The sequence below is a fragment of the Acomys russatus genome, chromosome 19 (genome assembly GCF_903995435.1).
Source record: "Acomys russatus chromosome 19, mAcoRus1.1, whole genome shotgun sequence".
Lineage (NCBI taxonomy): Eukaryota > Metazoa > Chordata > Mammalia > Rodentia > Muridae > Acomys > Acomys russatus.
This window is the reverse complement of record NC_067155.1, coordinates 38,684,387-38,711,180: the sequence shown is the minus strand read 5'-3', so window position 1 is coordinate 38,711,180 and position 26,794 is coordinate 38,684,387. Positions and strand designations below refer to the sequence as shown.

The window sequence follows — 26,794 nt, the reverse complement described above, 5'->3', positions numbered from 1 at the left end:
CTGCCTCCTTGAATCATACACAGCTGGGCAGAGACAGGAACTCAACAGGCTCAGCTCTGCAAAGCGCAGCCCACAAAACTGATGGTAAAATTCAGAGAGAGACTTGATTAAAGAAAGCGACAATGGAACTGATCCCAAACTTTGCCTTGGAAACCTGGATGCTCCTGGTTACCAGCTTGGTGCTCCTCTACCTGTGAGTAAACTGCCCAGGCTCCTTCCTCAGTGATCAGGACTTGGGGGATGTGAATCAGACAATTCTTTCCTTTACTGGTTGGAGAAATCTAAAGGAAAAATGAAGGGGACATTGCTTGGATGTGGGATGCCATAAAGACCTAAGGTGCTGCTTTTGGTCTAATGCAAATCCCTCCAAGGGGATAAGAATACATTCCTCTTCTACTAAACTGCATTTTTTGTGGTTAGGAAGACTGAGTGACCTTAGTTAGGTTTGGGTTGTCCTCCGACTGAGTCTCAGTGTTTGCCCAGAGTAACCAATCAGGGCTCAGTGAAGCAGATCACAAATGACTGGTCACTGTGTTTGATTGGAGGCCTCTTCCATAAGGTCTCAGGATTGTGGGGATGGGAGCAGCTTTTGTGCTTGCCTCTGTTTTTTAATATGCAGGAGATATAGAGTGTTGTCCCTTGTGCACATGGCTAGTTTCTGCTCCCTGTAGGACAATGTATACAATGTCCCTAGTATACCCCAGGCTATACGGTAGGGTCAAATTATTACTTGTTTTGTTACACTTCCCTGAAGCTCGCTACCTTCCCCAACCTCAGCTAATATGCAGAAGTTATTTGTTTCTAGATGATGAATCCTTTCTTTCATATTACATTTGGTCATTTTATTTTTGTGAGTGTCTTGCCTGAATGTATACATGTATGTGCATGTATACGGAGGCACCAAGGACATCATATCTCCTGGAATTTTCCTCAGTTGAGGACATCTTTTCTCTTGAAATTGGAGTTTCAGGTGGCTTTGAGCCACTTCATGGATACGGGGAATTGGAATTGAACCCTTGGCAAGAGCAACAAGTGCTCTTAACCACTGAACCATCTCTCTAATCACCTCCCATATATGATGAATCTTTAGAGGAAAGAAGACCTGACTTTGTTTCTTTCCTGCCACCATTTCCTGTAAAAATCTCCTAGCGTCAACATAAGGAGTTGCTCCTCACCTGCTATGAAATTTACGATTTCCTCAAAAGGCAGGGATTCTGAAATGTTAAATATTTCCCCCTGAGCTCCACTGGGAGCCTAAGTCAAAACATCCCTCTTGGGACCACCTCTGAATGAAGGGATATTCCTGTATAATGGTACGAGTGAGGAGACGAGAAAGGTTATCCCGAGTTCCAGGATTAAAAAGCTTATGTTGCCACCATGCCCAGCTCATTGTACAGCAGCGGTTCTCAGACTGTGCATCACGACTCCTTTGGGGGTTGACAGACCTTTGCTAAAGGGTATTAAAGGGGCCACAGCATTATGAAGGCTGAGAGCCACTGTAATATTACTCTATGTCTCCGTCTTTCTCTCTGTGCATATATATGTGCATATGCCTATGAGTCTGTGGGTGGTAGATGCTCCCCTTCCACACACATGTATGACATTGGATGTCTGCCACTGCTGTACTTTAAGGAAAGGAAATCATAATAATGTGAAAATGAAACATTCAAATGTGGTTTTATTCTCTAAAGGAACAGTAAGCCTTTAAGGTACTGCGGCAACACCTTTTCCATCTGATGGCATTCTACAAGTAACTCAAATGTTTCATTTTCTTTTATTCAGCCCTAGAATTTCTTTGATGTAACCCTGACCTTCATTTAAAAAGGTTAAAGTGGGGCTGTTCAACATTTGTGATGACTGAGGTATTTACAGTAGCAGCATACTTTTATAATATTACCAGGAATGTGAGCCTTATGCATAAACAAATACATGGTATAGACTGCATGTGTGCTTTGAAATAAACCTGCTTAAAAAAACCCATCAGTGTTTGATATACCAGTTTGCCAGGTTATGCAAATCCCTCACTATAAGTGGATGAGGAAGAGGATGGGCCAGTGATGAAATAGAATACCTTCAGGTACGGGTTAGGAAGAAGTGGAGAATATGACTCTTCTCTCAAGGGAGAGCTCTCCAATATACTTGTGGGTTGTGGCTCCCACTGAAGATCGCTGGAACAGATGACTTGCATCCGATCAATTCCCTAAATAAAAGCAAGTAAAAGAAATAATAGTTAAGAATTCATCCTTGATGTAGCATGAACACTCAAACTCAAATTTCAGGACATTTATTAATTAATGATTAACTTTAAGACTTAGAACCCAAATATTTTACTTACCTTGGGAGATAACCTTTGTTGTCTTTGAGAGTCCCACAGAGAACTCAAGAAATTAAGACCAAAAATAATTATTGATGTTAGGTTATTACTTGTTGCCTACATGTTGCCTCCTCCGCTTGAACTTTCTAGTGTCTGTATCTATGAGTGGTGTGTCACTGTAATACACAATGACAATCCCAATGTACTAGCTTTCTCTTTCACTTCATAGATATGGAACCCATTCACATGGACTTTTTAAAAAGTTGGGAATTCCTGGGCCCAAACCTCTGCCTTTCTTGGGGACAATTCTTGCTTACCGGAGTGTGAGTATTTCTTTTCTTTTTACCTCCTTATCTTGATTCTTGTGGTTGCTGAGAGAGGCTCAGTTCCATCAAATGAAGGGCAAGATCTTGAACAGAACTGAGGTAGAATTTTAGAAACCAGGTTTGGCTTCCACCTGAAACAAGATCAGTTTCCCTAAGCCTTTGTCAGTCTTTAGAGAGTCTGGTTAGGCACAGTTGATCAGTTCAGACCGTATCAACACATGTTGAGAACTTGATGTTCAGACTAGTGAGCCTCAAAGATAAATATCCTTTTATTACACTCTTCCAACTTCCCCTTTTGTGGACCCCTCTAATAACATACAATGAATCACTAGAGACCATTTTATATGTCTACACATGCCTTATGTTCACTTATTCTAGCAAGGGACAGTCATGCTTTTGAAAATTTTATCTGCGTAATTAAAACCATACCCTTGAATCATAGCAGACATTTTCCCCTTAAGTTTCAGAAGTGAAGACTCAATAAAAGTACCTAACTTCCAATGTTATGTGTGGAGGAGAAAGAGTTTTGCTTTGCTGTGTTTTGTGTAGAGGTGGAGTCTCACCATCTTTCCATGTCGACAAGGAAATTCACTCTATCGATTTTTAAAAAAAATTTTTTATTATTAATTTATTATTGTTACATCTCAATGGTTATCCCATTCCTTGTATCCTCCCATTCTTCCCTCCCTCCCATTTTCCCCTTATTCCCCTCCCCTATGACTGTTCCTGAGGGGGATTACCTCCTCCTGTATATGGTCATAGGGTATCAAGTCTCTTCTTGGTAATCTGCTGTCCTTCCTCTGAGTGCCACCGGGTCTTCTCCTCCAGGGGACATGGTCAAATGTGAGGCACCAGAGTATGTGAGAAAGTCATATCCCACTCTCCACTCAACTGTGGAGAATGTTCTGACCACTGGCTAGATCTGGGTAGGGGTTTAAAGTTTACCGCCTGTATTGTCCTTGGCTGGTGCCTTAGTTTAAGGGGGACCCCTGGGCCCAAATCTGCCTATCATATTGTTCTACTTGTAGGTTTCTAGGACCCTCTGGATCCTTCTACTTTGCCATTCTCTCATGCTTCTCTCATCTATCGATTTTTAAGAAATTTTTTTTTACATGTATGAGTGTTTTGTCTGCCCTACATGGCTGTGTATGAGTGCCTGATTCCCACAAGTGTCCCTCTAGAACTGGGATTACAGACAGTGGCCATGTGGGTGTTAGAAATGGAATCCTGGTCTTCTGGAACATTGAGCCATTCTTATCCACTTGCCTTCTTGCTCCACGACTTGCCCGAGACTGAATGGTCTAAAGTAGAAGATGCCACTGGCTTCTTGCGCCCTAATTCTGTTAGTCTTCTTGGGAGAGGTGATGAGATAAGTGAAAACGACACTGAATAAGGAGATAAATGGATCTCTCTGGCTTTCCCTTTGCTTCCGTCTCCCCCTGTGTCTGTGGAAGGAGCAATTCATAAACTCTGAGGACTTCAGGGACAACATGTGGAGAAGCAAAAGCTTTAGAGAGGAGCATGGTGTTAGCTATTATCCATAGTGAAGAGTGGGTAGCTGAGCAATTGTTCACAACCAAGACTGGGTTTTTGTGCTCGTGCAATGTTGGGAGAAAATTTAGGAGACTTTAATGTGCCCATTTTCAATACCTCTAGAATTCACTCTCTTCCCACTCAAACATGTATCAATAAGAAATGCATCCTTGCTGCCACTGAGGGATTTAAAAGCTTGATTTTTATAAGATCCACATCATGCATGCCCCAGATAGAGATAAGAACATTATTTAATAGAAGGATCCAGAAGGTCCTGGAAACCTACAGGAAGAACTTTATGACAGGCAGATCTGGGTCCTGGGGTCCTCCTCAAACTAAGGCACCAGCCAAGGAGAATATAGGCAGTAAGCGTCAAACCCCTACCAAGACCTAGCCGGCGAACAGAATATTCTCCACCGTGGAGTGGAGAGTGAGATCTGACTCTCACACGAACTCTGGTGCCCCTTTTCTGACCACGTCCCCCAGATGGGGAGACCTGGCGGCACTCAGAGGAAGGATAGCAAGTTACCAAGAAGAGACTCGATATTCTAAGAGCATGTATAGGGGGAGGAGGTCTCCTTCAGTCACAGACATAGGGGAGGGAAGAAAGGGGGAAGTGGGAGGGAGGGAGGAATAGGAGGAAACAGGGGAAGGGCTAACAATCGAGATGTAATATGAATAAATTAATAAAAAAGAACATTATTTATAACAGTCATGGATTTTCATTTTCTTTACCTTTTCAGGGATTCTGGGAATGTGACAAACGATGCCATAAGAAATATGGGAAAATGTGGGGGTAAGTATTATGGTAACTTCCAGTGGGTAGATTTGAAATTTTTATAAAAGCCCATAGGATCTTGAGTGAAAGCTATGTATCACAAAGATTTTTCTTGCCAAAGATTCCATCTGTCTCCCAGTGTCATGAATCACAGACTGAATTTGCCTGAGAAAAATTGTATGTTTCGATTTCCTCCAGGGCCTGATGGTTCAGGAATGGGTCACCTGAATTTCAGTTCACACTCACCCCTCTAATAACATGCAATGCGTCAACTTGAGACCTTTTAGTATGTGTCTATATGTGTCTCATGTTTATTTTGGCTTTAGAGGCAGAATTTATTTAAAATTTGAATGTAATATGTGCTTTAAAGAAAGACTGTGAACTATCATAAGGCAGTGAAAACACATCTAAGTTTCAAGGCTCCATCTTCTAAGGCTCCATCTTCTAAAAATGCATGTAGATGTTTTCCATTCGTGCAGAAGTTTCACTAAGGAAAGGCTGCTCAACAGAACAACGTGTGAGCGTGTCTTCTGATGACTCTTGCTGTCTTATTCGTCCTGGAGCTAAGAGTCTCGTGTTATTTGAGTTCCCAGTCTTTCTAGATATTAGCTGCCTAAGTATGTTTTGATAAAAAAGATAACCTTTCTGTACAGTTGAATGTGGCCTTGAACTCCTGGTCCTCTTGTCGCTGCTCCTTGAACGCTGGAATTATAATAGGTACACACATCACTATGTCCAGCTCATGATACTGACTTTAAAATTTTATTCATTTGTATTCAATGTGTATGAGTGTTTTATCTGCATGTGTGTCCATGTACAATGTGGATGTGTGCGTACATTGCCTCACAGGCCAAATTTCAGATTCATTGTAGCTGGAGTTACAGACAGTTGTTAACCACCACGTGGGTGTTGGGAATCAAATCCAGGTCCTCTGGCAAAGCAGCCATGCTCTTAATCACTGAGTCATCTTTCCAGCCTCCTCATGATAGTGACATTTTTGGGGTGATTTTCAAGACAGGGTTTCTCTGTGTAGCCTTTACTGTCCTGGTTTGTAGCTCAGGCTGACCTTGAACTCAGAGAGATCTGCCTGCCTCTGCCTTCCTGAGCACTGAGATTAAAGGCTTGCACCACCACACCTGGCTATGATACTGACTTTCAACAGTCAGTGTGGGATATAGTCACAGCCCCATGTTTCCTGGAGAACGATGAGGAGTTTCTGGCCTTGGAGGTTGGCTAACTGCTGTAATAATTATTGTTATCTATCGCTAATAATAGTAATTATTAGTAGGAGATATTTAAGGTGTGCCATGTAATTACCTTCTTCCTTCTGTCTTCTTTGCTTATCCTCCTGGAGAAGTGGATGCTTATACATCACCAACAAACTTACAACGAACTATAATAAATCGTTCCATTTCAGGACCACTGAAGTTTGGCTGAGTGTACTGCAAGAGGCGTCAGCACTGTGCTGTGTGCCACGCACAAGCAGGGGGAGGCGTGGCCTCTTCATGCCTCTCTAACTTCTCTCACATGTCATTAAAAAGCTAAGGGATGGCCACAGGGTCTGCCGAGTAAACACAGCCCACGAGGACCTTGTGATCGGTCTCAGAGCACACAGCACTGGATCTCCTCTGGCTCATACCCAGCTGTCCTTTTTCACTATTTTGCACTCAAATTACCCACCTTCAGTTTTCTGTTGACTTAGTATCCTTTTTGGTAATGTAATATTTTGATCATGCAAGATCATGAAAAATAGCACATAGGTAATAGCATGCATGTACCACCCAGACTTAACAAACATTCCAGTTTAGTGCTATTTTGTGTTTGTCTCCTCCCTGTATGAGCTATATTATTACACTTCCTTTTATGAGATGCCAGTGATCTGTGGTCAGAATCCCTCACTTGAGCTAGGTGCTTACGTGGTGTGTACAACTGTGGGTTATGTAACATCTGGATCAGATTCTGGGTTCCTGGGCATGCACCAAATATGAAACCCCTGTGGTTGGGTTTAATCCTCTTTACTTTGCCAATGCAGGTTGTACGACGGTCGACAGCCTGTGTTGGCCATCACGGATCCAGTCATGATCAAAACAGTGCTGGTGAAGGAATGCTATTCTACATTCACAAACAGGCGGGTAGGCGTCTGTTTACAACATCACGGTCTCTATTTATTTACACATTAGGATCCCTTTGATGTGTGAACTTTTACACGAATGTGCACATGGTTATTTTCTGTGTGTGTGTGTGTGTGTGTGTGTGTGTGTGTGTGTGTGTGTGTGTGTGTGTGTGTGTAGGTGCCCACAGAGGCCAGAAGAGGGTACAGGATCCCTTAGAGCCATACTTACTAGGATTTATGAGCCACCTGATATGTTCTGGGAGCCAAACTTCAGTCTTCTGCAAGAGCAGCATGTCTTCTGGACTGCTGAGCCTTCTCTCCAGTTCCTATAACATTTTGTTATATGTATATAGTTAAAAATCTATTATCGATACTGATAGGTGATACTTGTGTTTCTGGATCTGTCTTCACTTAACATGAAGGTTTCCAGTTCTCTCCATTCTCCTGCCAATGGTATAATTTTGTTCTTCTTTGTGGTTGAATCAGGTTCCATTGTGTGTGTAGGTGCTACCTGACAATAACTTAATATTTTGAGCCTTGTGTTTGTGAGAGTTGTGTATATGTATATATAAACGTGTGGCATGTGTGTGCCTATGTGAGCCTGCAGAGGCCTGAGGGGGATGGTAAGTATCCTACTCTTCTGTTTTGGATATTCTGGCTGGCCAGGGAGCTATTGGCACCTGCCTCTTCCCCCAATGCTGGGCTATAGGCATTTCTGACTATGGTCAATGCATTTTAAAATGTGACTGCTGAGAATTTAAACCCAGGTCCCCGTTCTTGAAAATGAGTACTCACCCTCTGAGGCATCTCTCCAGAACAGTGTTTTGATCTGTGAATACTTCATGTCTTTTTTAATTTCTTCAATTTTTCATTGATTTCTTTTTAATTAATGGATTAACATCCCAATTGCAGCCCCTTCCTTCCTCCCAGTTGCACACTCCCTCCCTCCTCTCCCATACTCCCTTCCTTATTCAACAGATAATGGTAGCCCTCCCTCCCCACCCACCCCAGCTCATCAAGTAGCACCAGGACTGAGCATGTCCTCTTCACCTGTGGCCTGATGAGGCAATCTCACCCATTGATTTCTTTTATGAGCATTTTAACTGCTTATTTTTATTTGGATTTTGTTAGATTTATACCTAAAGTATTTAATTTTCTTTGGAATGCTTGTGAAGGTTTTTGTGTGTTTAATGTGGGTTTGCATATTCCTCATGTACCTTACCAATGCACCTGAATCCTTGTAAACTGACTCATTTTTAAGTTCCAGATGTTTGCTTGTTCATGTGCTTCATGAATTCTCTATCTTGACATTATTTTAGTAGAAAATTGGGGAGCTTCTTCTTTCTAATCTACATATTTTCATTTTTCTTAAATTGCTGTGTCAGCTGGGAGCTCCAGCATGGTGATGAACAGGGTGTTGGGAGAGTTCACCTACTTTTTTTTCTTTTTTCTTTTTTTTTTATTAATTTATTCTTGTTACATCTCAATGTTTATCCCATCCCTTGTATCCTCCCATTCCTACCCCCCCGCCATTTTCCCATTATTCCCCTCCCCCTGTATATGCTCATAGGGTATCAAGTCTCTTCTTGGTAACCTGCTGTCCTTCCTCTGAGTGCCACCAGGTCTTCCCCTCCAGGGGACATGGTCAAATGTGAGGCACCAGAGTACGTGAGAAAGTCATATCACACTCTCCACTCAACTGTGGAGAATGTTCTGACCACTGGCTAGATCTGGGTAGAGGTTTAAAGTTTACCTCCTGTATTGTCCTTGGTTGGTGCCTTAGTTTGAGCGGGACCCCTGGGCCCAAATCTGCCTATCATATTGTTCTACTTGTAGATTTCTAGGACCCTCTGTATCCTTTTATTTTGCTATTCTCCCATGCGTCTCTCATTTAGAGTCCCACAACAAGAAAATTTGCTCAACCATGTTCATAGCAGCCTTATTCATAATAGCCAGAACATGGAAACAGCCTAAGTGTCCCTCAGTAGAAGAGTGGATAAAGAAACTGTGGTACATATACACTATGGAATTCTACTCAGCTATTAAAAACAAGAAATTCCTGAAATTTGTGGATAAATGGATTGAGCTAGAAATGATCATAATGAGTGAGTTAACCCAGAAGCAGAAAGAACCAAATGGTATATATTCACTTATATCTGCATACTAGCCCAAGAGTTCATCTACTTTTAATGAATGGAATATTAGTCTTCCACAGTTAGGTCCAATTTTTAGCTCTTGCTTCTGAGCGTTTGTGACATTTGTGCAACAAACACACCCAATGTGTTTCATTGTATCTATTAATTGTATATATTATTGGAGTTAGGTATGGTATTGACAAATGCCTGTATATTGATACATTGATCAATTCAAGCTTACTTTTATCAAACGTCCACAAACCAACACCTCCTTTTCTCTGCCTCCAGCCTCCTAAGGAGTGAGACATTTGAAGCATGCATTTCCTGTACCATTTAATGACATTATAGTTCTAAATAATTTTTTTAAGTAAATGATGCTATTGACATTTAAAAAAAAAAAGCACTTTGCAGTTCTCGGAATCTGTATAGGGCAGCTTCTCTTTTGTTTTGGATTCTAGAGTTTTGGTCCATCGGGAATTATGAAAAAAGCCATCTCCATCTCTGAGGATGAAGAATGGAAGAGAATACGAGCATTGCTGTCACCAACCTTCACCAGTGGAAAACTCAAGGAGGTAATGAAGTACTCAGTTTCTCATTGGAAACATGGAGAACAGATATGGGGACAGGCAGAGTGGAAGATCACAGCCCTTTCCAAGCAGAGTCCTCTGAGCTGACACTTCCTTTTGTGTTAATGTGACCTCTTGCTTTGTCCTTGGAAAGGCATTGTCCACTGGGAATTGAGTCCCCCACTCACTATGCATGGCATTTTGTTTTGTGCATAGATGCTCCCCATCATTAACCAGTATACAGACATGTTGGTGAAAAACATGAAGCAGGGATCAGAGAAAGGCAAGCCCATCAGCACGAAAGAGTAAGTACCGGCACAGTTGTTGGGTACTGGGCTGTTGTTTTAGTTACTTTTCTGCTGCTGTGACAAAAGACTCAGACATAAGTAATTGAAGATTTCATTTTGGTGTACAGGGGGGTACAGTCCATCATGGCTGGAAGGCTTGGTGGCAGGATCAGGAGGTTAACTTATCCCATGGCATCCACAATCAGGAAGAAGGAAGTATAGCCAGGCTAGACTCAAGGCCAGCCCAACATGATCTGTTTCTTCTAATGAGGCTGTTCCTCCGAAAGTTTCCACAATTTCCCCAGACAATGCCACTAGCTGAGACCAAGTGTTCAAACACACAATCCTGTGGGGGGAGATATGCACATTCAAGTCATATCAATAGTCCTAGGGGACACCATCATTACCTGCTGGGGAGTTGACGTTCCCATTGTTAAGTTATACAGGACCGGTCAAAAGTGGGTTGTATAATGTCACAACTGATTATGGCAGCTCAAATTACTGCTGGTGCTGAGAGTAGAGGAACCTGAGACATCCCTGCGGCAGCAGTAGGACTGTAATGGGTCATCTTGCAAAGGAGTATCTCCTATGAGAAGACCGGGTGGCTGATGGAGAGTACGTCTAACCTCTCTACGTAGGAGTCATTATTAACTTGTCAACTCATTCATCATTTTTGACATGCTAGAAAAAGAGATAGTTTAGAGAGGAGGAACACTATCTAAACAAGGTTGTTAGTGTAGAGTCAGATAGGAAAGAGCAGAGAAAGTCCTCGCACGTAGTAGGATGTCGTGTGCATACTAAGAAAGCTAAAATGTCAAACAATCTATACTCTAGCATAGGCTTATTCAGACTATCCTATCAGCGAACTAGTGTGTGTTTCCTTGGGCTGGCAAAACCATTCAGCATGTAAAGGCATTTGCCACCAAGGTAACAACCTGAGTTCGAACCCCTGGAAGCCACATGGTAGAAGGAGAGAACTGGCATCCATAGTTAAGAAGAAGAAGAAGAAGAAGAAGAAGAAGAAGAAGAAGAAGAAGAAGAAGAAGAAGAAGAAGAAGAAGAAGAAGAAGAAGAAGAAGAAGAAGAAGAAGAAGAAGAAGAAGAAGAAGAAGAAGAAGAAGTAACAGCAAAAAGAATACATGTATGCTTAATATTTAGCTTATCTTATGCAGTTCAGGACTAAAGCCAAGGAATGCAGTCACCTCTAGTTGACAGTGTCTTTCCACATCAGTTAACACAACCAAAGCAAACCCTGACCCATAGGCCTGTCTAACTTGGTATACACAATTCTTCTTTGAGACTTTCTTCCCATGTGGTTCTAGATTATGTCATTTTGGTGATAAAAAGGCTACAATTCATAGTCTCTGTACCATCCTATAGCACAAAGACAGGTTCAACCCCGTCTCCTGACAAACTCCTTGCAAGTGAGTGCAATAGATGAAAGGACTCCATAGACAGGCCTTCTGTGTGGCACTCTGACTGCCTTGGCTGGATATGTGAACGTGCTCCTGATTCCTACCTTATGTGTCTCAGGTTGACTAAAGAGATGTTTAATTGTTCATTTCCTTCTCTTCCTTCTCAGCATCTTTGGGGCCTACAGCATGGACGTGATCACTGCCACGTCGTTTGGAGTGAACGTTGATTCCCTCAACAACCCCCAGGATCCTTTTGTGGAAAAAATCAAGAAGCTCTTGAATTTTGATATCTTTGAACCATTGTTCCTCTCAGTGAGTAAGTGACCTAATGTTTAAATCTTTCTGTCTTTTTAAGTAACAGTGTAGTGAAAGATAATCCACATATGTTGTAAGTAGCCTACTTCAACTGGCCAGTATATGGCTTTCAGTATATTTAAAACACTTCCATCCATTCCTGTAGTCTGCTATGGAACATTTTTTTTTGTCATCCCAGAAACTGTACTTTTAATGATCAATTTCTTACTTGCCTCAGGTATAGGAACAAGTAAGTGTACTGTCTAACTGTATAGATTTGCCTAGTCTGGACACTTTGTATGACTAAAATTGTATAATAGGTCACCTTTTGTATTTGGCTTCCAAATCAGTGCATTTTAAAAGTTCACGCATCTTGAAGTGTATTAGGATTTTAAAAAAATATTTTATTAATTTATTCATATTACATCTAAATTGTTATTCCATCTCTTGTATCCTCCCATTCCTTCCTCCCTGTCATTTTCCCCTTACTCCCCTCCCCTCCTACTGTGAGTGAGGGGGACCTCCTCCCCCTGTATATGCTCAAGGGTATCAAGTCTCTTCTTGGTAGCCTGCTATCCTTCCTCTGAGTGCCATCAGGCCTCCCCATCAAGGGGATGTGGTCAAATATGGGGCACCAGAGTTCGTTGAAAGTCAGACCCCACTCTCCACTCAATTGTGGAGAATGTCCTGTCAATTGGCTAGATCTGTGTAGGGCTTTGAAGTTTGCTGCATGTATTGTCCTTGGCTGGTGCCATAGTTTGAGCAGGACCCCTGGGGCCAGATCTGCCCATCATAATGCTCTTCTTGTAGGTTTCTAGGACCCTCTTGATCCTTCTATTTCCCTATCTCCTATATTTCTCTTACCAAGAGTCCCAGTGTGATGTCCTCACATCTATCCCACTTTCCTGGTAGGTGAAGACTTTCATGGGACATGCCCCTTGGGCTAGTGTCTAGTTATAAGTAAATACAAACCATTTGAGTCTTTCTGCTTCTGGGTTAACTCACACATTATGATCATTTCTAGTTCAATCCATTTGTCCACAAATTTCGGGAATTCCTTGTTTTTAATAGCTGAGTAGTATTCCATAGTGTAAATGTATCACAGTTCCTTTATTCATTCTTCTACTGATGGACACTCAGGCTGTTTCCATGTTTTGGTTATTATGAATAGGGCCACTATGAACATGGTTGAACATATGCCCCTGTTGTGTGTTGGCGAATCTTCTGGGTATATTCCAAGGAGTGGAATAGCTGGGTCTTGAGGGACCCCTATTTCCAGTTTTTGGAGAAAGCACCAGATAGATTTTCAAAGAGGTTGTAAAGTTTGCATTCCCACCAGCAATGAAGGAGTGTTCCTCTTTTTCCACATCCTCGGCAGCATGTGGTGTCGCTTGAATTTTTTTATCTTAGCCATTCTGATGGGTGTAAGATGGAATCTCAGTCATTTTGATTTGCATATCTTTGATGACTAAAGACATTGAGCATTTCTTGAAGCATTTCTCAGCCATTCGATATTCCTCTGTTGAGAATTCTGTTTAGTTCTGAGCCCCATTACTCAACTGGATTATTTGGTTTGGTGCTGTTTATTTCTTGAGTTCTTTATATATTTTGGATATTAGATCTTTGTCAGATGTAGGGTTAGTGAAGATCTTTTCCCAGTCTGTCAGCTGTTGCTTTGTTCTGTTGACAGCATCTCCTACCTTAGAGAAGCTTCTCAGCCTCCTGAGGTTCCATTTGTTAATTGTTGACCTTAAGGCCTGGGCTGTTGGTGTTCTGTTCAGGAAGTTGTCTCCTGTGTCAATGTGTTCCAGGCTCTTCCCCACTTTTTCTTCTAACTGATTTAGTGTCTCTGTTTTTTTGTTGATGTCTTAATCCACTTGGACTTGAGTTTTGTGCATGGTGACAAATATGGGTCCAATTGCATTTTTCTACATGTAGACATCCAGTTAGACCAGCACCATTTGTTGAAGATGCTATCCTTTTTCCATCGAATAGATTTGGCTTCTTTGTCAAAAATCAAGTGACCATATGTGTATGGATTCATTTCTGGGTCTTCGATTCGATTCCACTGATCAACTAGCCTGTTGCTGTGCCAGTACCATGCTGTTTTAATTACTTTTATTGTATAGGAGTGTTTTATCTATTCTGGGTTTTTGTTTTTCCATATGGCGTTCAGAATTGACCTTTCAATGTCTTTTAAAAATTGTGTAGGTATTTTGATAGCGATTACATTGAATCTGTAAATTGCTTTTGGTAAGATTGCCATTTTGACTATGTTAATTCTTCCAATACATGAACAAGGGAGATCCTTCCATCTTCTGATGTCATCTTCAATCTCTTTCTTCAGAGATTTGAAGTTTTTTTCAGACAAGTCCTTCACTTGCTTGGTTAGAGTAACTCTTAAATATTTTATATTGCCTGTGGTTAACGTGAAGGATGTAGTTTTCCTAATTTCGTCCTCTGCATGGCTGCCATTTGTATAAAGGAAGGCTACTGACTTTTTTGAGTTAATTTTGTATCCAGCCATTTTGCTTAAGGTGTTTATCAGCTATAGGAGTTCTGTGGTGGAATTTTGGGGGTCACTTATGTACACAATCATATCATCTGCAAATAGGGATACTTTGACTTCCTCCTTTCCCATTTGGATCCCCTTGATCTCCTTTTGTTGTCATATTGCTCTGGCGAGGACTTTAAGCCTTCTGTTTATTTCTTTGACTTCATCTTACAAGGCTTTCTTTGTTTTTGTTTTTGTTTTTTGGTTAATGTTATCATCATCATCATCGTCATTGTCGTCGTCGTCATCATCACCATCATCATCATCACTGTTCTTATCTTTGTGTGTAAATATTCATGGGTGGGTGGGTAGGTGTACTTGTATATATGGGTACACATAAGCATGCAGAGGTACACCTCAGAGGAAAATCTCAGGCATCTGCCACTTTTTACTTGAGGTAAGCTCTGGTCCGGCCTAGAACTTCACTGAGTAGGCTGGGCTAACTAGCCATGAAGCTTCCAGGAATTCATTGTCTCCACCTTTCATGTTGCCATTGCTGAGACACTACACTTGGCTTTAACATGGGTTCTGGGAATTGAACACAGATCTTCACGTTTGCAAGGCAAGCACTTTGCCCACTGAGCCATCTCTCCAGCCCTGAAAGCTCTTGCTTGAATACCTTGATTCAGTGCAGCACTGGACTAAAACCTGATTTATCCAAGTAGACCTTAGCATGACATGCAAAGTTGAGTAATTTAACCCTGAAACTATGCAGCAAGAGCCACTGATATCACCTCTATGTTGGTGGCCATTGATATGCCCCTTCCCAGCTAGTGGTCTGGAACCAGAACAAGAGGGAATGAATCTTGACTGAGATCCTTATGACTTTTCCTGTTCTGAATAGCAGAATAGATATAATTTTCCCAGGTGAATTTGGCATTTTCATCATGTTTTCTCTTTTCTTTCTCCTCTAGCTCTCTTTCCGTTCCTTACTCCAGTATTTGATGCATTAAATATCACCATGTTTCCAAGAGATGTCATAAACTTTTTTAAAACTTCTGTAGAACGAATGAAATATAATCGCATGCAAGATAAAGAAAAGGTAATAACTGCTCACACAAGAACTTTAATTTATTAATAATGTGTTTCTTACCCTCCATATAAAACAAATATATATCCTCTGCATCTTTAAGAGTTAGATGGAGGAGTGTAGGTTAAAGACAGGAGAATTTTAGTACTTTGAAGAGAATAAAGAGTACAGTGGTTGAGAGTAGAGAAATAAAGTGAGCCAGATAAATTAAAAAAATGTATTTATTTATTATTTATATAGTGTTCTGCTTGCATGTACACCTGCACACTAGAAGAGTGCACCATATCTCATTACAGATGGCTGTGAACCACCCAGTGGTTGCTGGGAATTGAACTCAGGACCTCTGGAAGAACAGACAGCACTCTTAACTTATGAGCCATCACTCTAGGCCCAGATAAATTTTAAATTAAACAATAAACCTTACAATTAGTGTGCCCTAGAACAAAAGTTTTGATTTTTCAAGACAATCATTCTTTGTGTAGCCCTGAATGTGCTGGAATTCACTCGGTAGACCAGGCTGACCTTAACCTCAGAGATCCACCTGCCTTTGCTTCTGAGTGCTGGAATTAAAGTCATGCACCACCACTGCCCATCTCAGAATAAATATTTTTAATTAAGACCTTCACCATACACCTGAGAAAAGAGATTCCTTGCATAGAATTTGTGGGGATGTAAGTTGGGGGAATTATGAAAATCTTTGTGATTATATGTCAAAAAATTAAAGTCTTCTATTTTTCTCTGTGCTGGGGATAAAACCCAGTCCCTTATACTTGGTCAGCAAACATGTCATCCTTGAACACTGGTCCAAGTTGCCCTGGGTACCCAGCTCAATCCTATCTAGAGTTGAATACTGAGAACACGGTTTATGACTTTGATGTTGGATCAGGACATCCCAATGGAACAACCGTTATTATAGCTAACTTATTCAAGGATCAAGTCTTTTGTAATCTTAGTTCACATAAGAGGAAAAAGATGAGCAAAAGTTAAAAGTACAATTCCCACATGATCCAGCCATTTTCATGTTGGTCAGATAATGACATATGACATAAGATTGTGTGAGAGGCTTCTATTCTCCCATGTTCACTGAAACCATTTAAAAAATAGGAGAATGGAATTTGAAAGTTCTCATCATGGATAAGTAAGGCATACTGAGAAAAATATGTTTAACCTGATTTCAGAAACATTCAATATATGCAAGTATCAAATTTTTATTTAATTGAGTTGCCATGTACATTTTTAATGCATCCATTAAGAGAAATTAAACATGTAGACAAAAGTTTACACTTCCCTTTTCTCAATGGACCATGACTCTGCTTAAACATTTCTTTCCAGGTACTTTAATTCCCCAGATCTCATAGTGGCAAGGAGTCACTTCATTTCCAAGCTTATCCTTTTAACTATTTTCTTAAAAAGTCATTTTATCATACCTGGCCTAATTTAGTCCGCTTTATTTTTGATTTTTATTGTTTTGAGACACAGTCTTGCTATGTAGGCCAGGCTTGCCTTTCTCAGTCATCCTGCTTCTAGAGCTGTGACTAGAGCTATTTGCTAACAAATCTGGCTGGTATGAACTAAATTTGAGCCCTTCTGACCTGGAATGGCACAGGGCTACTCTGTGTAGTCAGGCTTTTCTGTGTGTAAATGGACTATGGAGTAGAGAAAGGAAGCAGGACTGAGTATACCCACTATCACTTAGAATCATTGCATTCTAGCTTGGTGGGGGCATTTAAAGGTATCTGCCCACAAACTACTCATGGGGTCTGAAAGTGGAGTTTCATCTGTAAGGACAAAGGCTTGAAACTAAGATAGGAGGAAGCGAGATTGAAGCCAGAATTTTTTCCTGTATAAGCACAGATGCAAAAGGAAGGGGCTGACCAGGACTGTTTAGAAGCCAGAGAACTCAGGGTCAAAGAAAGGAAAGACCAAGCCATTGGACACCCACCCACTGTTCACTCATGGAAGCATGTTGCTCTCAAAAGCATAGGTATTGATATCGTTATGATTGACTTTGGGAGTCGCAGCCAGACTTCTTGACTTTAAGCAAGCATCAGTCTCAGAATGATGACTAGTTCTGAACTTGTGACTCCGTCTGACCTCTCACCTGACCTTGCATCTTTCAAAATTGTCTCATTTCAGCAAAGAGTGGATTTTCTTCAGCTGATGATAAACTCCCAGAGTTCCAAAATCAAAGAGTCTCATAAAGGTAAGGAAGGAAGTTTCATGTATAATGAAGAGGGACTTCAGAGTCAAGGGCTTGTCCTGGAAATATCGAGGGCGCTTTGCAGTTAGATGAATATGTGTCCAAATTGCTAACAGACAATTCCAACTCCTCCAAACAAAATCCAACTCAACCCACAGATGCAGAAACTATATACAGCAGCTAGAGGAACCTACGGGAAGGACAGGGCTATTACTGTGTTCAAAGTCTGAAGGGCAGCTATAAGCATGAGATTCAGGCCTTGAGGTCATCATTGATCTGTGAATCTTGTACTACAGAACAAATGCCACTGTAGACTCATCAAGACCCACCGAGCCAGAAACTGTGCCTGGAGATTTGCATCTAGACATCCAGTGAGCAGGAGAAGCCCCACAGTGGTGATGCTCACTGGAAACACAGGGTGCAAATCTATCCAGCACTTGATTTAAAGTCAAACCTTGATTTCCTGTGTAGTTACTAAGAAAAATGGAGAAAGCCTCGGGACTAGGCACATATCCCACTCCTCTCAATAGTTTTTCACCCACTCATTTCCCCCTCATGGATGGCTTTTGAATAAACACTTGCTGTGATAGTTGAAGAAAGATAGCTTTCTCATTCCATCCTGTCTGATGCAGTTTTGAATTATGTTCTGTGTAATAGACGGACAAGATGCTCATTTTCAGGGTTTCATTTAAGAAGCCGTGTCCCCTCATGTGCACAACCTCCCATTTTTTTTTTAGAATACATTTTAGACATTCTCTTATTTTATCTGTGTACGTATGTGGGCATGCACATGTAAGTGTGTGTGTGTGTGTGTGTGTGTGTGTGTAGGTAAGAGGACAACTTACACAATTCTGTTGTCTAGTTTCCCCCTTTTTTGCTTCTGGGAATGTTACTCAGTTCACCAAGCTTGATGTTAGGCCCTTTATCTGCTGAGCCATCTTGCTGGACCATCTCACTTTCCCAGTTTTGACATTCATCAATCGGGTAGGATGTTTTGTTATGAGCACTGAACTTACATTTTTTTCTATTATCACCGAATGGCCATAATTATAGTTAGGATTCATTCTCTTTTTTTGTCCATTGTCTTGGTTTGACAGATGTGTACTGATACACCACAGCTGAACAACACAAAAAGTGTTCTGTGCCACTTACCCATCTTTATAAATAATTTTCCTTTTTTTTCTGTTTCAAGATATTCCAGGTTTCCTCTAAATTCTCCAGACAGCTGTGATATCAGTGATTTGTTCAAAGTTGCCATTTTTTTTTTCAGTGTGAAATGAAGTGTCAAATCAAAATCTGGGACCCAGATTTAATTATTCTCCTGGAGACTAATCCTTGTAGAATTCTTTCAATGGACAAAGTTATTAAAATTAAGTATGAATCCGTGGAACAGAAAAAAAATTTCTCATTTAAAATTTCAAGTGTGTATGAGTGTGTGGTGTGATATGTATGCGTTTATGCATATTTGCAGGTGTATAGACCCAGAGACGTGGGCATGATTTGTTGAGGCCCAGAGTTGGTGTTAGGAATCGTGTTCGATTGCTTTTCCATCTTACTCACTGAAGCAGTGTCTTTCAGTGAAAGCTAGATCAAACAAGTTTGGCTAGTCTCACTAGTCATCCTGCTCTTGGAATTCCCTGTCTCTTCCCTCTGAAGCTGGAATCACATGTGCGGCCTCTATGGCTATCTGGCATTCATGTGGGTTGTGGGATTGGAGGGAGACTTTTCTGTACCCATATTCAATGATTCTCCTATTCTCTCTCTCTCTCTCTCTCTCTCTCTCTCTCTCTCTCTCTCTCTCTCTCTCTCTCTGTCCTCCCTCTCTCCCTCTCTGTCTGTCTGCCTCTCCCTCCCTCCCTCCCTCTCTGTCTGTCTTCCTCTTTTCCTCTTTCTTTCTATTCCTTCCTCCATTCCTCCCTTTCTTCCCCTTCTCTGTGTGTTAATGGTAGTGAGGAAAGAATTGGCAGTGAATGAATTCACCCTTGTGACCAAATAGGAAGCATAGTTCATTGCGTGAATTGCAAAGGGGCAAGGAGACCTGTGAAGTGACTAGGGCACTGCAGCATAGGTTACCGTGCTGGGAGAGGCGTCTCCATTCTAAAGAAGAACTTGAACAATGACTGTCTTTATGTGTAGTTTCATGGCATGTGGTTCATACCATGTGATTGCGGGCAAGTTTCTACTGGCCTGGCTAGTTTATCCTTTATGGGAAGTTAACATGAGTCATTTTGCATACATTTTTTTTGGTAATCCCTGCCTTGTAAAGAAGATCCAAGCAAACGAGCAAATACAGAAGGGCAGTCTTGTTTTGTCTAAAAAGCTTGGGTCTTGCAGAACAGAGCTACACTTCACAGTGTCGTGGTACAGCGCTCTACAGATGCAGTGTAGCTACAGATCAGGTTCTTTCCATTTGGGTTTTCTTCAAAAATTCCTTAATGAGGACCAATTATTAGAACATTGCTCAGTGATTGGGGAGCAGTGTTTACACAACATTGAGACAGAAATCAGAATTTAAACTACACAATAACTTTATACCTACACAGGAAGACCCAGAGCTCAGTGGCTAGCCAAACTAGCTGAAGTAATGAGCTGAAAAAACTTGTGTACATCAGAGAGAAATGCTTCTTGTTGAGATTTCTTAGCTAGGAAGGTGTTGAGGATATCAGAATGAGAAGATTGTCAAAAGGATTGTAGACCTTAAAGAAACTGGATAAAAGTGACTTTCCCATTTCAATTCTTTGTCCAACCAACATGAGAATAAAAACCACCCTCAGGGTGACTCTGAATTGGTCTTTCATGATCTTTTTAGGGATTTGGGATATTTAGTTGAGCTGTTTTTCATCCAAACCATAATTTTTAAAACTATGATCTTCTTTACCGAAAGTGTATGTAGTGGGCTAGCAATATTGGTTAGTAGATAAGGGTACTTGCTGCCAAGCTTAAGACCTGAGTTCAAACTCCAGACCCCAAATGTCTCGAGAAGAGAACTCACTCCCGCAAGTTGTCCTCTGACCACCACAGGAATGCTAGGACATACTCTCTTTCACAATACACACATACATGCATGGTGCATGCAGGAACACACACACACACACACACACACACACACATTGATACACAAATAAAATAAAACAAAATGTATTTCCTTTCCCTTCAGCATTATCTGATATGGAGATTGTGGCCCAGTCAGTTATCTTTATTTTTGCTGGCTATGAGACCACTAGCAGTGCTCTTTCTTTTGTTACGTATTTGCTGGCCCTTCACCCTGATGTCCAGAAGAAATTGCAAGATGAAATTGATGCAGCTCTGCCTAATAAGGTAAGGGCACAGGTCCTGGAGTGGGAGGAAGGGAAGAGGAGGGTCTGAATGGTTCCTTATCCCACTCAAAGAGATTTTTTTCCCAAGAAGATTATAAACAATGATTCTTTCACCATCTTTACTTAAAGAAGGTTCTGAAAAGAGAAATTAAGGGAAAACAGATGTTGGATTTAAAAAAAAATGAAAATGACATCTTTGTAGATGAATGTCGGTATAACATTATCCATTACCTGTTTCCAAAATTGACCAAGAAACATCCACAAAAATACAGTGGCATGGAAATGTGAATGTAGGCGTACTTTTAAAATCTACTTTTTTTGGTTTATTATATCTCTTTTTCTCTCTTCTCATCCCAATCCTTTCCAACACCCCAACATTAGGTAGTAGAGAGAGAAAGTTAGTGGGCAGAAAGGGCATAGTTCTCTTTGGCTACTTTCTGCTGTTGAGGGTCATCAGGTTCTTTGGGGGCAATACCAATCTCTGTCATCAGGATATCCAGTCATCAACAACAAATGCAGCCGCCACCTTCTTTTCCTCCTCCGACCATCCCCTCCAAGGGTTTCTCTTGTAGCTTTCACCCTCCTTTAGCTCTCATATTTATACCCTCTCAGAGTGCCCAAAAGCGTGTTTTCCAACTGGCAAAGAATGTACCCCGACAGGAGGCAGTTCCCAGCTGCCAAAGATCGTGTACCCTCTCACAAGGATGTTATCAGCTGTGCACAAACTGGAGAAGCCCCATATTTCACACCTGAGACTAAAACAAAAACATGCTTACATAACATAACTGATTTTTAAAAGGAAACCAAAACTTCCACAACATGTGAGCATCGGTTAGTCAAGTGTCTGGATAGTTTGTTTTGTTGATGTCACATGGTATGTTGTTATCTACTGTTGGCTGGGTGTGACTGGCCTTGGCTGGGCTGGGCTAGGCAGATTAATTTAGTGCCACCACACACAGCTCTCTTAACTCATACTTGGCCCTTGAGTCATATTCTTTTTTTTGTTTGTTGGTTTGTTTTTTGAGACAAGGTTTCTCTGTGTAGCCTGGACTATCCTGGACTAACTTTGTAGACCAGGCTGGCATTGAACTCACAGCGATCTGCCTGGCTCTGCCTTCCAAGTGTTGGGATTAAAGGCGTGCATTGAATCATACTCTTAACTTTACATTATGGTCTATCCAAAAAAGCCCCATGCAGTCACAGTCACAAATTTCCCATATTAGTCTTTAGAACTCTGCCCAAAGTAGAAGGCTATGGGTTGTGAGGTTACCTGGCTTATGGGTGGTCAGTCTGGCTTATTATTACTTTTAGAGCTCACAGGAGAGTCCTGAGGAAAAAACAAGTGGGCTGGATCAGCAACATGATGGGGCTGAGTGATTGATCCTGTTCTCATTGTGACCTTTACCAGGCTTGAAACTAAACACTGTGATCATAGCAATGACTTTCATCTGTCTTTTGTTACCTTTAATATAGAAGACTAGTATCTCCTCAGACCATTTAAAATGTTATTCTAGCTAATATTTCCAAATGTTATATACAATCAAAAGAATGGCCATATAGGATATTTTTAAATAAGTACAACATGGATTCCTTCTCTTCCTATGCTCTATATACCTTCCAGCACATGTATATGGACTCTCTGTAATGGTAACTCTTAGTGTGTCAAGATTTTGTTGACTCTGATTATCATGATCTGTTAGTTGTGGCTCCTCACATAAGAAAGACAAAAAAGTGTTTAGTAATTTTGAGATTTTCATGTCTTGGGCTTGAGATTGTCACAAAGTCTACCTGTATTTCATAATTACCCTACATTTCTTAAAGATACACTGAGCAGGTTGAAGTATGCCAAGTTATTAGAATGCTTCATAAACGCTCAGGTCCTCCATCAATATGAGTTTTTCTTTGGTAGTGTACTATCTTAGTAGTTCTCCATAGATAAAAGTTAGTTCAAAATCTTAATTTATGAAAATCTCTCTACCTTTTTGTAGGCACCTGCCACCTATGATGCCCTAGTACAGATGGAGTATCTAGACATGGTGTTGAATGAAACTCTCAGATTATATCCAATTGCTGGAAGACTAGAGAGAGTCTGTAAGACAGATGTTGAAATCAATGGAGTGTTCATTCCCAAAGGGACTGTTGTGATGGTACCAGTTACTGCTCTTCACGAAGACCCAAAGTACTGGCCAGAGCCTGAGGAGTTCCGCCCTGAAAGGTACAGGGATGTGGGAAACAGAAACTCTCAGAACCAACTAGTTTACTCATGATGTGCTGTCTCCTGATGCAGTCTATCCATGTGTCTACTTATTATATATTTATCCATTCATGTAACTATTCAAACTTCTCCTACAAGACTAGCACCTGTAACAATGTCCTCAGCATTAAGTTATTTTATGCATTAGTCTTTCCATTCCTAGTTTTTTCTTGCTGTTCCCTTTAGCTGCTCCCATCATCTTTAGAGAACATTTACATTTTCCTTTGACAAGACTTGGCCTCCTGGGTCCTCCAGTGTAGCTGTAATAGTGCCATTTAAGGGCAGGGTATGGTCAGCCCTGCTGAGGACAGAAAAATCAACTGGTCCTTTCATTCCTGCCCCGGGCTGTTGTCTTGGCCAGCTATGTTTTCCAAAGCCATGTCACCTGCGGTGTAGAAGTCTGAGACAACTTTCTTTGGAGGTGGCTCAGTGGGCTCTTCTGGAAAACTGGAAGCAAGGTCAGGATTGCAGTATACTTGTTTCCTTGGCAAACAAAATAAAGAATGGTGTTTTTAGGGCAGAAACTGGCAAGCCTAAAGGCCCAGAATCTAGACAGTCACTTCTTCTAACTATGCACCTCCTAATTTCTGGTACCTTCCATGATGTATCATTTAGACGCCATTAAGTCTAACTATATAGGATTTGTTGAAGAAGTTAACTGGAGATCATCAGTTCTTCTGTCTTTTAGACCAGGTGGCTTCTGTGTTTCTTCCAGTTTCAGCAATCCCATCTTCTATAGCTTTGTGGCACAGAAAATTGAATTTATGCACTTCTGTTACATTTATTTAGTAAGGAAACAAGATAAGTGTTTACTGTGTGTGTGGGACTACTGAAAACACTGGTAAATCAGTATGTTGATAAATTTGTACAACAGAGAGTGTTTGACAAATTCACAATGATACTGTATACAAATCAATATCCAAAACACTCTTAATGGAATTTTATATGACCAGCAACCATTCATTCATGTGTGGTGTTTGTACATATACCTCTACAAGTGTCATTATGTTTTTGAAACTAAAATACTCTGATATACATCAGAATTTTCCCCAGATTAACAAAACACTTAAAAATACAGTCATATTACAATTACCACTTTTCTAGAAAACAGCAATTTTTCTCTTCAGTATCATTTACATGAATATAATTTGAGTAAAAAGTGTCTTTCCTCCTAGACTTTTATAATTAAAGGATCGCACAGAGAAATAAGTTAATGTTTATATTATATTAGAATAACATTGTATATCTTTGAAAATTACCTGACTTAAATTACTCAGTGAAGAAGGAAGAGATAAGAAGAAAAGGAAGGAAGAGGAAGGAGGTAAAAAGGGAGGATATAGAAGGGACAGAAGGAAGAAGGAAGGAAAAGGATGGTGATGAAAGAAAGATGACAGGGAGGGAAGAAAAGGAGGAGGAAGGGAGTATGGGAACTTGGAAGGAACAGAGTGAGAGATGGAGAGAAGTGAAGAGAAAGGGAAGGTAAGCACCAAAAGAAAGAAATAAGAGGAAGAAAGTAGCAAAAGAATAATAGAGAAGAGAAAAAAGAGCAACAGAGAGAAGAAAACATAATAAAAAGAAGAGAAAGGAAAAATTTATCCTTCTACTTGAGTGAGTGTTAGTTCAGCTAATAACATACTTTTCCTCATTTCTTATGTTTCAGGGAATGAACACATCACACTGAATGCAATCATCATATTTAAAAATAATTTTAAAAAAATAGCACGTAACATGATTAAAAGCAAGGGCGAGGACTTGTAACATATAATTCCTATGGCATATCATACGCTCTGAGGCCCAGGGAACACCACAGAAGAAGTGGGAAGACTGTAGGAAGTAAAGAAAGGGGAAGGTGTGCTAGTAATGTCCTCCAGAACATTATGAACACACAATGTCTGTGGCCATCTGGTAAAGGCTTGCACAAAATAGACATGAAAATAGGGAGGAAGACAAGTTGGGAAAAAGAGAGTGAATAGAGTTGGGGAGATTGTACTATAAGTTAACATGTGTTCGGGGGAAGGGTCACTATGCGTTGTGTACAAGTGAGAACCTGTAAAAGTCACATCAGCATTTCCACGTCACCTTGCAAAAGCTTCCTGTCTACAGCTGCTTGTGGGTATCTAAACGATATTGGAAGTGTCTGTTGCGGGTTTTGTGCTTCATGAGCTTACCTTCATCTACTCCTGTGGGGGACCAGGTTCAGCAAGAAGAACCAGGACAGCATCGATCCTTACACATACCTGCCCTTTGGGAACGGACCGAGGAACTGCCTTGGCATGAGGTTTGCACTCATGAACATGAAAGTCGCTCTGGTCACACTCATGCAGAACTTCTCCTTCCAGCCTTGCAAGGAAACTCAGGTCAGTGACTTTTTTTTTCAGTAAGTTATGATTTTATGGAAGTTTTTCTTCTTTACTGGGGTATTGATTTATATAGTAGTGTATTGATCTACTGTCCAATGGTTTTTTTTTGCAATGTCTATTGGAGAGTTTAAGTATTTCAGTTTTAGAGTTGTATCTTTTGCTTTAAAAGGACAAAAGTATAAAGATTGTCTAAATTCAGGGGCTGCAGAGGGTAAGTTAGTCAGTAAGGTTCTTGCTTTAAAAGCATGTGGACTTGAGCTTAATCCCCACAACATAGGCAAAACAAAGCATACAAAGTGAGCAAGAAAACAAATAAACCAAACAACCGACCCACCTACCAACCAAAATACTCATTCACCAACTTACCAATGAACCAACCAACCAAGCAGCCAGCCAACCAACCAACCAACCAACCAACCAACCTACTAACCAACCAAACAACTCACTTAATATTAACCAGGTGTCTTGGCATGCAGTAAATATCCCAAATCTGGGTAGGCAGAGACCAGCAGATTCCTGGATCTGACTAAGCAGCCATCCTAATACTATTTGTGAGTTTCAGGCCCATGAGAAACTCTGTCTCCACAAAGGTAGATAGCGCCTAAGGAAGGACACTGGAGATAAAAGTAGTTATTGTGTGCTTGCAAAGAAAACACTTTCAGCATTTGTGTGTCTCTTCTTTGCATCTGTGGTTGCTATCATTTCATTGATTTCTTCTTGTACCCGCTTACCTGTTGCAGGTCCCTCTAAAATTAAGCAAGCAAGGACTTCTTCAACCAGAGAAACCAATCCTTCTAAAGGTTGTGCCAAGAGATGAGGCCATAACTGGAGCTTGATATATAATGGTCTGTTATGACGCTGTATCCTGCTGGACCAGATACAGCCAATTCTGAGTGCGAATGAATTCAGAGTAGAAGACTGTAGCAATCTTGCTCACTCATGCATGATTCTGGGTGTTCTTTGTGCTTGCTCAGCACCTGTGCTAGTTATCTCTTGTGGAACGTAAATATGTGATGACACTAATTCAGCATAGATATATCCAACTCCCTGGTTCTTGTGGGACTGTCTATGTCTGCTTCATTGTTTCCACCATGTCCCATGATTTCTAATGAGAAAATAAACACCAATTATTAGTTTTATCAACATGTGTTACTGAAAATGGTAATTTTTTTATTGTGATACTAATAATAAATTTTTACTAAACCTTTTTATTTGTATAATATACTACCATGAATTACTAAGCTGAGAAGTCAACATGCTGGCATTGACTTTTCCCTAGAGAATTGTGAAGGAACAACTATCTATTCCAGATATGACA

At 40.7% G+C, this 26,794-nt stretch overlaps 1 protein-coding gene across 1 annotated transcript; it reads left to right on the top strand.

Annotated features, from left to right (window-relative positions):
• The first annotated feature begins 14 nt into the window (after positions 1 to 14).
• LOC127202551 (cytochrome P450 3A9) lies at positions 15 to 26,407 on the top strand. Its single transcript, XM_051161195.1, has 13 exons — positions 15 to 193; positions 2,544 to 2,637; positions 4,917 to 4,969; positions 6,984 to 7,083; positions 9,658 to 9,771; positions 9,982 to 10,070; positions 11,635 to 11,783; positions 15,230 to 15,357; positions 17,482 to 17,548; positions 20,703 to 20,863; positions 22,851 to 23,077; positions 25,311 to 25,473; positions 26,217 to 26,407. Exons 1-13 carry the CDS (start codon positions 123 to 125, stop codon positions 26,310 to 26,312), a joined length of 1,512 nt encoding a protein of 503 aa, XP_051017152.1. The 5' UTR covers positions 15 to 122; the 3' UTR covers positions 26,313 to 26,407.
• Positions 26,408 to 26,794: the final 387 nt, after the last annotated feature.